Source organism: Crocodylus siamensis, unplaced genomic scaffold (assembly GCF_052110815.1).
Source record: "Crocodylus siamensis isolate JL-2025a unplaced genomic scaffold, ASM5211081v1 HiC_scaffold_566, whole genome shotgun sequence".
In the NCBI taxonomy this organism is placed as follows: Eukaryota; Metazoa; Chordata; order Crocodylia; family Crocodylidae; genus Crocodylus; species Crocodylus siamensis.
Window position 1 is genome coordinate 1,072 of NW_028324974.1, and position 11,220 is coordinate 12,291.

The 11,220-nt window shown below is 59.0% G+C and overlaps 1 protein-coding gene across 1 annotated transcript; it reads right to left on the reverse strand.

Annotated features, from left to right (window-relative positions):
• Positions 1 to 6,239: 6,239 nt before the first annotated feature.
• On the reverse strand, positions 6,240 to 11,179 carry LOC149851661 (uncharacterized). Its single transcript, XM_090030524.1, has 7 exons — positions 11,102 to 11,179; positions 10,551 to 10,968; positions 9,925 to 10,029; positions 9,335 to 9,709; positions 8,826 to 9,137; positions 8,369 to 8,701; positions 6,240 to 7,499 (listed from the first exon to the last, which is right to left on the reverse strand). Exons 1-7 carry the CDS (start codon positions 11,177 to 11,179, stop codon positions 7,480 to 7,482), a joined length of 1,641 nt encoding a protein of 546 aa, XP_089886650.1. The 3' UTR covers positions 6,240 to 7,479.
• Positions 11,180 to 11,220: the final 41 nt, after the last annotated feature.

Here is an 11,220-nt window from a genome sequence, read left to right on the forward strand (position 1 = left end):
TTTGTTGCGGGTAGGTCTTGCTTGACCAATCTTATTTCCTTCTATGACCAGGTGACCCATCACCTGGACAAGGGAGAAGAGATTGATGTCATATATCTTGACTTCAAAAAAGCTTTTGATCTGGTATCCCATGATCTCCTCTTGGCAAAACTGCCCAGTTGTGGCCTTGGCTCCACCACGATCTGCTGGCTTGGAAATTGGCTTCGTGGTCTGACCCAGAGGGTTGTGATTGATGGCAGTCACTCATCGTGGTGCCCTGTGACCAGTGGGGTCCCTCAAGGCTCTGTCCTGGGACCCACACTGTTCAACATCTTCATTAACGATGTGGACATTGGAGTCAGGAGTGGACTGGCCAAGTTCGCCGATGACACCAAACTTTGGGGCAAAGCATCCATGCCAGAAGATAGGCGGGTGATCCAGGCTGACCTGGACAAGCTCAGCAAATGGGCAGACGAGAACCTCATGGTGTTTAACACCGAAAAATGCAAGGGTCTCCACCTTGGGAGGAAAAACCTGCAGCACCCTTATAGGCTCGGCAGTGCTACGTTGGTTAGCACTACAGAAGAAAAAGACTTGGGGGTCATCATTGACCACAAGATGAACATGAGCCTGCAATGCGATGCTGCGGCTAGTAAAGCGACCAAAAGGCTAGCGTGCATCCATAGATGCTTCTCAAGCAAATCCCGGGACATCATTCTCCCCCTGTACTCGGCCTTGGTGAGGCCGCAGCTGGAGTACTGCGTCCAGTTTTGGGCTCCACAATTCAAAAAGGATGTGGAGAAGCTTGAGAGAGTCCAGAGGAGAGCCACGCGCATGATCAGAGGACAGGAAAACAGAACTTAAGATGATAGGCTGAGAGCCATGGGGCTCTTTAGCCTGGAAAAGCACAGGCTCAGGGGTGATCTGATGGCCACCTGTAAGTTTCTCAGGGGTGACCACCAGGATCTGGGGGAACGTCTGTTCACCAGAGCGCCCCAAGGGATGACGAGGTCGAACGGTCACAAACTCCTGCAAGACCATTTCAGGCTGGACATAAGGAAGAATTTCTTTACCGTCCGAGCCCCCAAGGTCTGGAACAGCCTGCCAGCGGAGGTGGTTCAAGCACCTACATTGAACACCTTCAAGAGTAAATTGGATGCTTATCTTGTTGGGATCCTGTGACCCCAGCTGACTTCCTGCCCTTTGGGCAGGGGGCTGGACTCGATGATCTCCTGAGGTCCCTTCCAGCCCTAATGTCTATGAAATCTAGGTCCACAGTCAACAGTTTGGACCTAGCATCTTGCAGAGTTTGATCATCTCCCCTGCTTCTACCGCTGGTGAATGGCCTGGCCTCTTTTATGTCAGGTTGTGGTCTTGAACACAGCACCCTGGCTTGCCTGGCACAGTTTCTCCTCCCAGTCTGCCCCTTCCTTAACACAGGCAGATTCAGGTGGCCAGGACCATGTCTCAGCCACATCACATCCACCCCCCTCTACATGGCCCAGGGGGCAGGTTTCTGTGTAGGCAGCAGGAGAGTATTGTAGCAGCAGTGAAAATGGGCCCAGCATTTAAAAACAAACCCAACACATTTCAAAGAGAGGGAAGTGAGCGTGGGAGGTGTGTGTGAGGCTGTGTGGCTGTGCGTGGCAGGGGCAAAAGGACAGTTAGGGTAAAGATTGGGAAGTGCTGAGTTTGAGACGCATACGGGGATCAGCTTGTACAGGCCGATTGACCCAGTTTGGCTCAGACGTGCCCTAATGAACTGAACGCTGGCCCATGAGGGGGTCAGCTGGACACCCAGCCCGATTCAGAGGTCTTCTGTTCACCTGCGTGCTTGTGTCTGACTGCAGTTTATTGTTACCTTAATGAACTGATTCCGGGCTTATGAGTGTTGCACAAAGCGGTTCGTTCGTCTGGGGGCCCGCAAATATCACAGACGCACAAACATCAGCCGGTACAAAAGGATGTATTTGTTTGCAAACAAGGTCAGAGTGGGGCATTGATGCCCAAATCCGCTTCTGGGAAACTAATTGTTTTTGCAAGAGGAATTTATCTTCTCTCTCCTGAGCACGTGTGCAGACACCGGAACTCTTACAGCTACTTCCGTTTCATACAAGCATACATGTGGTTACATCATTACATACATCGCATGTATAGTATAATTAGCTACTTAAGTATGCAGGGCGGAGAGGTAGATATGCATCAGCTTATTAAGCATGCTCAAAAACTACAACAGTTCGCCAAAAGTTCACACTTCAAGGCCATAGATAATTGAATTTTAGCTCCTGCAATCAGCATGAGAAAGACTGAGGCAGGTGAGGGGGGAGAGAGTGTAATCAGCATGAGAAAGACTGGGGCAGAAAGGAGTCTTTGGCAGTATTTCTTTCTTATCAGGTGCAAGATGCAAGCTGCGCATTTCTAACAATACTCCATTTCTAACATGAGGGTGTTAGCCTGTACGTGCTGATCAACCCGGCCAGGTCGGGGGTGTGTGTGTGCGCGTGTGTGTGTGTGACTGATTCAGCGGCTGGAGGAGCCCGGCCCCACTGAAAGTGAGTCCTGCAAGATAGCTCCACTGGGGGTGAGCACTTGCAGAAGGGAGACATACAGCTCCATATAGCAACACACGTAACACATACAGGACGGTGACCAGGGGAGGGGCACCTGCCGAGGGGCGGGGCCACCCATGCAGCCCTCCACAGCTCCCCACAACCCATCCTGCAGCCGTCCAGCCGAAGTAATTGCCACCCTGGGACAGAGGGAGATGCCCGCCCAGCCCTTCTCCCCCGTCCTTCCACACCCGTGGGGCTGGGAGCGACGACCTCCTCGTTCCCCAGGCACAGACTGAATCCTCCCGTCTCCGTGGGCTCAGCGCCTGCACTCATCCTGACCCTACGATCTTTCCCTCTGGTCTCACATCTACCGCAGACCGGTGCCTCGCACACCCGTCCCTCCCACGGAGTTTCCCATCACAACTCCGACACTCGCTGTGCACGCGCACGCACGGAGCAGTCGGTTGGGAGTGAAATGTTCACCCCATCCAGGATGCCCCGCGCCGGCCTCAGCGGTGTCTGCTGGCAACGGACATGCCAGGACAACGGGGCAGAGCCACAAAGCCTGGGTCGCAGCCCCCTCCTCCATGGGAGATGCCAACAAACGTCGGCTCTGCAATTCCTGCCCTCCCGGTGCAGCCTTGCTCTGGCTTTGAGTGTGAAGGTCGTGCGGGGGTCGTTCATTTGGCCGTTCCCTGGTGAAAGTGGGGGTTATTGTGGGTGCCTTTGCTGTAGCGGGACACGGTGAGTTGTTGGACGCTGAGGGGCTGCGTGGCACTGCTCACACCAAAGCCTGCGCACGCTGCCCCCGAAATGCCCCCCACCGGGGCTTCCCCTGCCCTCCAGAAGGGGCAGCTGGATCCAGCCCGGCCAGGCTCCTTTGTCCCCGGGGCTGAGGCTCATCGCAGCAGGGCTGTGTCCTCCCTGATCCCATGTTCACCCCCGGGCCTCCCCTCCAACGTTTCTCACGGCCGGTGGCCCCTGGGTGGTGGCTGCGTGCCGTGGCTCATCCCTCTGACCTCAGAAAATACTAGTCCAAGCAGTTGGGGAAATTATTTTAAAAGCTCCATATCTGAAGCTGGGCTCCTAAGTGAATGGGGTGCTTAGCATACTTGAATAATCTTCAGGCCACTTCCCTGTTACCCAAAGCCTTCACGCCGAACTTGAGGGCGCTGTGTTTCTACACGTGTACACCTGTGTTCCTGATGAGCTGTTGCACCAGCCTGGAGGACCTGTCTGGTCCTTTCGTTCGCCCTCCACTGGCTCTGGCACCCACGTCAAGGATGCCGTTCATGTTGCCCATGACCATCGCTGACCGGGCACTGGGCACCGCTACCCTCATGTCTGAGGAAGACGTGTTTCACGGTCCTATTTGCTGGTGCGTACGCACTCAGGAGCTCGAAGGTCCCTTCTGTTTGCAGGGGGACCTGCAGCAGCCTGCCTGCAGTGATTTCTCTGTCCTCTATCAGGAGCGCTGCGTCCCCCATTGCCGGGCCCTCACTGTCCCCAGACCAGAAGGACGGGCCGTGTTGCCACCGCTTCTTGCAACCCACATAGTGTGTAGAGCCAGGAGGGCACGTTCCTGCAGACAAAGGACGTCTGCCTGCAGTTGCCCCGGGACCATCTCAGTGGTGCCCCATTTCTCCTCCCTAAGCATGCTGCGCACATTCACTGAGGCGGCCAGGACCCCCACGAGTAGGCGTGTGCTGGGGATTGCATCTGGAGCTTTCTCATTTCCATTGATGAGGTTTAGGGTTCCCAGGCTCGTTTCCTCCCCTGCCCTGTCTGTGCCCTCCATTGCCAGGGCTCTTTTGTGGCACCACTGCTTGTCCTGCAGTCTGGGCTGAGCTCGAGGTCAGTCTCCTCTCTCCCTTTGCGGGGGGATGACCGAGGGGTCCTGGTCTTCCTCTGGGGGTCTGGGGTTTCCCGCTCTCCTGCCTGGACTCCCATATCGGGGCCTTCCCCCCTTCCTCCTCTTCTGGGGTACTATTAGGTTCCCCCTTGGAAGTTTTGGGTCTCCCTTTCTCTTTGCTCCTTTTCTGTCCTTTCCACCTCTTCAGTCAGTTCCTCTCCCCCACCTGTTTGTTCAGTTCCTCGATCATCTTTTCCAACGCTGTCATGTCATCCCGCACACGGGCTTCCTTCCCCTTTTCAGAGAACGGCTCCTTTGCTTCCTCCAGTGTCTCTGAGGCTTTCCTTCCTCCTTCCTTCCTGTCCTGCCCCTTTGGGTGCAGTGGCTGTAGGAGGGCATTGTGTGTGTCTGGGGGGGGCCTTTCTGCCTTTATGATACTAGTTGGGTGTTGTGAGGGGTACTTATTTTCTGGGGTCTTTCTCTTGATTTCCTCTTTCCCAGCATTGGCATGGGTGCCAGGGCACTCTTTAAAGATATGCCCCTTTTCCACACAGATAAGACTTCCCTCCTCCTCACAGTGCTTGGCTTCATGCCCCTTTTCCTTGCACACCGTGCAGACGTTGTTCGTGCACTGTGCAATCAGGCAGCCCTCCGCCCCGCGCTTTCCGCAGAGCTGGGGCTGTCCCGGGATGAAGATGAACCGCAGGTGGGGGTGCAGGGAGATGCACGGGGGAGATGCAGCATCCAACACACACAGGCCACCCCAGTCCCTCAGTCCAGGCAACACTTCCTTCCATCCCCACCCCACTTGCAGGCTCCCCTGCCCGGTGCACCTGTCCTCTGTGTCGCTGTCCTCCGGCTCCCGTTGGAGGACCTGCTGCTGCTGCTGCTGTCGCTGTGCTCAGCTCCACCTGTCTCTTCCTCGTTACCAGACTTCCCCATCACTTGGGGTGTGCTCGTTTATTAGGGGGACATTTCTGGGGTCTTTGTAATTCAGTCAGTTTGCTGCTTGTGTTACCTGTGTTGCTATATGAAGCTGTATGTCTCCCTTCTGCAAGTGCTCACCCCCAATGGAGCTATCATGCAGGACTCGCTTTCAGTGGGGCTGGGTTCCTCCAGCCACTGAATCAGTCACATACACACACACACACACACACACAACCCCGACCCGACCGGGTTGATCAGCATGTACAGGCTAACACGCTCATAAGCCAGGAATCAGTTCATTAAGGTAACAATAAACTGCAGTCAGACACAAGCACGCAGGTGAACAGAAGACCTCTGAATCGGGCTGGGTGTCCAGCTGACCCCCTCATGGGCCTGCGTTCAGTTCATTAGGGCACGTGAGAGCCAAACTGGGTCAATCGGCCTGTACAAGCTGATCCCCGTATGCGTCTCAAACTCAGCACTTCCCAATCTTGACCCTAACTGTCCTAGTAGTGGTCGCTCTTGATGAGCGGGCCCCACAGTATTTCTGGGCTGCCCAGGGATCTTTGGCTTAGGGAAAAGAAGCGTTGCTGCAGAGCAAGTTGGGAAGGGGAGGTAGAAAAGGGAAAATGTGCCTGGTTACCACCAGTTTGACTGTAAAAGTTACTTATTGCTAAGTACATAAAATGTATATTGGTACTAGTAGTGATGGGCGTGCAAGGGTGTGTTGTTGGCAGGCGAAGCTCCCAGCACAATTGTTGAAGGTTAAACAGGGGCCGGAAGAGAGGATGTTTCTCCCAGCTTCTTGACAATGACAGCGGATGGTGTCAGAGAGATTTCTCCCTCTTGAAGCACACTGTCTGCTGCCTTACAGCTTTCTTATGCCCTTAGTCCAGCCCGTTGAAAACATTCTTTTCATTGTGTAAATGAAGAGGGTCCCAAGCCGTCAACGACAGGGAAAATCCTGTTCTATGAACAGTTTTAATGCACATGTATTATGTTTTTCAGTGACTGCGGTTATCTGCTTTGGAAGATCTCAAGAAACTGATGAACAACCAGGAAAAACAGCAAGTTTTAAGGAGTAAGCAGGAGCCAGCTGGAAAGGATTATGAATACAGAAGATACACTGGAAGGGATACCCCGTTGGGTCTTCTCAGCTGGCCTAGCCATGCTCACACTGGGAAGTCAGCATCGGGGTTTTGTATCTAACCCGTGGTGAATAAGCCTCGGCTTAGCAAGACTTTCAGATCTTACTGTCGTCTTTGAACAGACTTAAGGGGACTGATCACTTGGAGCGTTCGTAAACGTTGTGGGGACGACTTCCACCAGTCATCCCGGGAAAAGTATGACCACACTTGTGGCCAGGGCTCCAATGGGCTGGACGTCGTGAGAAACCCTGAACCACTGTTCAACTGTCATCGCACCCACTCTGACTCGGTCTCTTGCCTCAGCGTTTCCTAACCCGACAACTGAGTTTCAGTCAATTAAGTTTAAATAGGCCTCCCATAGTGGGACCGGGATGTATGCTCCAAGATGCCTATTGAATTTTTCTTCCACTTAGTTCTGGTTGGGTGTGTGTGTGTGTGGTGGGGGGCTAGGAAAAGTTCTTTGTAAGTCCAGCAAGCTGGGTGCCAGGGCTCCCTCGGGAACCCAGCGCTGACAGGTAACACAGCCCACGGGCTGCGCAGGGCTGGGCCCCTATGGACAGGGAGCGAGGGGCAGCCCCAGCCCTGGGCTCCCTGCCCAGCTCCACTGCACAGACCACACGTGGGAGGGACGACACCAGGAGCAGCCTCCCTCGGACAGGAGTGTGGACGCCCCAGGCCCTAGGCTCCGTGTCCCAGCCCGATGCCCCAGCCCAGCGCAGAGCCCAGCCATGGGGACCATCCCTCACGTTGCAGCGTGGGTGCACGAGATGTGGTGCCAGTGATGCTGCTTCTATACTTCGCTGCCTCCTCCCTCCGCAGCTCTTTCAGGCTGTGCTGGATGTTTAATGGCCTAAAAATCAAGCAGAGCGAGCCCGTGACTTGCTGTCCGGGGCCTGTGGGCAGAGCCGGAGCCTCGGGGCTTCCTGGGGGTCAGGCAGGGCCGTGGGCTGCATCTGCTGCTGGGGCATGGGGGCTGTGCAAGTGCCAGCGCCAGCGCCAGCGCCAGGATGAAGCCTGCTCCTCAGGAAGTGGAGTCTCTGTCTGAAAGAGGAATTGGAGCTGGGGGAGTCGGGCTGGGTTGGGAGCATGTCCTGACACACGTGGTCCGTTTTTTTGTTTGTTTTGGAGTTTTTAAGGAAAATTTTCCATGTTCCAAGTCCAATCAGTCAAATCAATTCCAAATCCATGAGTCATTTGAGAACCAAAGGTGGTCCTGCCACCGGGAAGCATCCTCCACCCCAGCCCGGGCTGCCAGGTGCTCCCAAATCCTCAGTACAGGCCCAAGGCCAGAGGCTGGGCGTTCGGACACCCCGAGTTTCACTTGCACCCAGCCGTACGGCCACGGGGCAAACCAGGTTGGAGTCTCCCATTTCCACAGTGTTGGTGTGTAGCTGAGATCTCCCGCTGGCAGTGAGGATCCCTGAGCCGTGAGAAGAGCCCCGTTCCCCACAGCCCCTGGCGCTGAGAGCACTTGGTGCCCCCCCGCCTTCCCGGGGTGACGGGGGGAGCAGTTCCCCAACAGCCCAGGACCTGGATCTAGAAGCAGGAAACAAGGCCGCAGGGGCTCTGCGCCGGGGGGAGCAGCATGTCAGTGGGCAGCCCCCGTCCCAGGCACACAAAATGCACCAACTCGCCTCAGCCCAGCTCCTGGCAGCCTCTGCTGCGGGCTCCCCTCGCCCAGCCAGCACCGCCCCGGGCACCGCCTGGCCCAGACGGCCGCCGGGAGGGCCTGGAGCGAGGGGTCAGGCGGGGCCGGGGGGTCAGAGCCTGACCCCTCTGGGCTGGGCCGGGCCGGGGGACAGGCGGGTCTGCTCCCCGATGGGCCCACCACGACCAGGCCCAGAGCGGGGCCCACGACAAGGACCCTTATCCCAGAACGGCCGCCGGGCCTGTCCTCTCCCACCACTTACCGCTGCGCCTCTCGATGGGGGTCTCCAGGGCGAGGTGTCCCACGCGGCAGATGTACTCTGCCCCCTTCTCCTTGGCAGTCAAGAGGGTGAGTCTGGTCTCCTGCTGGAAGCTCTTCCCGTCCCGTGCCAGGACGGCCGTGCCGGGCTCCACCCTCCACTCAGCCGCGTCCCGCAGGGTCACAGCAGTGGGCTCCCCCTTGCCCCTCCGCAGCCAGGTCACGCTCAGCTCCCCCGGGAAGTGCCCCATGATGCGACAGCTCAGGGTGACTCCCTTCCCCTTGGCCACGGACTCGGTCCGGGAGATTTCGGACACGTCCGGGGGCCGCAGGAGCCCTGGGGAAGGGAAGAGGCAGAGGCAGGGACAGGCCCCGTCAGGGGAGCCGCGGCCCCTCACACCCCACCCAGACCCAACACCCCTGCAGCGGGGCTGGGACCCCCGGACACGGCCCCTCCTCACCCGCGGCCCTCAGGCTGAGCTCTCTCTCGCTCGGGGGCTCTCCGGGGCCGTGCTGGACGCACACTCGCACGCGCAGCTCCGGCCGGGTCAGGCTGCGGCTGGGCACTCTCCAGACGCTCGTCGCGGTGAACGTGCCGTCCGCGTTCCTGTCTATCTGCGCGGGGTCTGCCCCCCAGCTCCCGGCCCCGTCCCAGCCCCACTGGAGCGGGGGCACCTCCCGGGGGTAGAAGTTGTGGAGCTGCACAGCGAACGGCACCTTGTCGCGGGGGTCCCACTTGGGCAACACCTGGATCTCCGACACCTGCGGCCGGGCTGGGGAGACAGCGGGGGGTTATTGCGGGCAATGCCAGGATCCTACCTGGGGGAGTGGATGTTTGGGCCAGGGACCTGCATGGGGCTGGACGAGGCCTGCACACCCCCAAGAGCTGACCAGTTCCCAGCCGCACCCTGCCCTGACAGAATCAGGCCCTGGCTGCACCCGGAGGTGGCATCGGGGCGCTGGCACTCACCCCACACCCGGATCTCCGGGGACACTCGCTCCTCTCGGATCCGTGTGCCCTCGTGGAGGAAGACGCACCAGACCCGCGCCCCGTCGTCCTGCACCGTGGGGGTGAAGGTCAGGGAGGACATGAGGCGGGTCCCGGCTCTCTCCTCTGTCACTCCCCAGCCCGGGGGGAGGGCGGGGATCAGCGGCTGGTGCTCGGGGCTCTCTCGGTCCCCAGCGCTCGCCGGCACCGTCCTGTCCTCGCTGTGGATCCTCTCCCACGTCACGGCCACGTCCTCGGGGAACGTCCCCTCCATGGAGCAGCGCAGGGTCAGCTCCTGACCCAGCAGGCACCGCGCCGGCACCTGCACCTCTGCGACATTGTAGGAGACCCTCCAGCCTGGGGGCCAAGCAACCAACACACGGGACACCGGTCAGCCTGGGGTTATCGGGGAGACATGTCCCGTCTGAGGTCTGAGCTCAGGGCTGGGAACCACGGGGTTGAAACCTGCCTGGGGACAGGCCCCTGCACCCCAGCATCACGGGTGCCTCCCACTCCCTGGCTCATCCCCTCCCTCTGTCACCCTGCAGCCCAACAGCATCGTCCCTCTCTACCTTTTCTTCTCTTCCTCCAGAAGTAAAAGGCTGCAGCAGCCGCAGCTCCTGCTCCGAACAGGATCCCCAGGACAGCTCCAACCACGGCTCCAGTCTGATCCGGTGCTGCGCTCAGTAGTGAGAGGAGAGAAGTCAGACCTAAGCTTGTAGCATTTTTCGGGTGGGAGCAGGGTCTTGCCTGAGACCCCTGCCCCAGCTCCCACCTGCAATCCCCTCCTCCCTCCAGCTGCCGGGGCAGGGCGCAGCCTGGGCCTCAGCTCCCCTGCAGCTGCCTCTGGTGCGTGGCCTGGCATCCACTGTGCCCCAGCTGCTGCCCTCACAGTCGTGGGCCAGGGTTTGCTCTGGGATGCTGGGGTCCCTGCCGTCCGCCCACGGACTGGGAACATATGGGCCTGGACGCAGCAGCCCGGGAGGACCCTCAAGCCTGTGTCCTTCTGCTCCCTGGTGCTCCAGCTCCTCCGGGAGGGAAGGGGCATTCCCGCCGGCTAATACAGCCCCAGAACATGCGGGTCTGCAGCTCCGGGCTGCCTGCACGCTGGCCTGGAGCAGCTCTGTGCTACCGCGGGGAGGGGGCCAGGGCACTTCCAGACTCAGGGCAGCAGGCAGGTCCCTGTGTGGGATCTCACCTCGGATGTCCAGGGCGACGTCCTCCTGCAGCGGCTGCCCCAGAGCCGCATGGCGGACGTGGCAGGAGAAGACACGGTCGGCATCGCTGCGGGCGGGGGTGAAGGTGTAGGTCAGGGTGAGGTTGAAGGTCCCGTCCGCGTTCCTCTGGGGGCTGGAGCGGGTGGAGCCCTTCAGGACCTGCCCATCTCTCAGCCACGCCACGTCCACGTCCTCGGGGAAGAACCGCCCCACGTGGCACAGGAGGGAGGTCTCAGCATCGGCCACGACTGGTTTTCTCGGGATGGAGATGGTCGGAGCGGCTGGAAAACAGAGTGGGTGTGCACTTTGGGATTCAGGCCTTGAGACTTGGGACACGTGCCAGTCCCCTTGCCTGGTCAGGCACCCACAGCACCACTGAGGCCACGTGGGGCCTGGCCCCTGTGTCAGCCCTGATGCTCAGCTGACCGACCCCTGGCTGGCGTCACCATGGCGGTGTGGGGCTGATGGCCTGGGACAGCACTGCCCACGTGTCTGGCAGCAGGACACAGGGGCTCCCCGAGCTGGCACTCACCCCAGGGGCTGACATGACAAGAGCAAAGAGTCCCTCGGTCTCTGGTGAGCATTGCTTGTTCAGCACCTCACTGCACATGGCGCAGGGCTGTGTGCTTGTGCCCCATGAACCCACCCGTG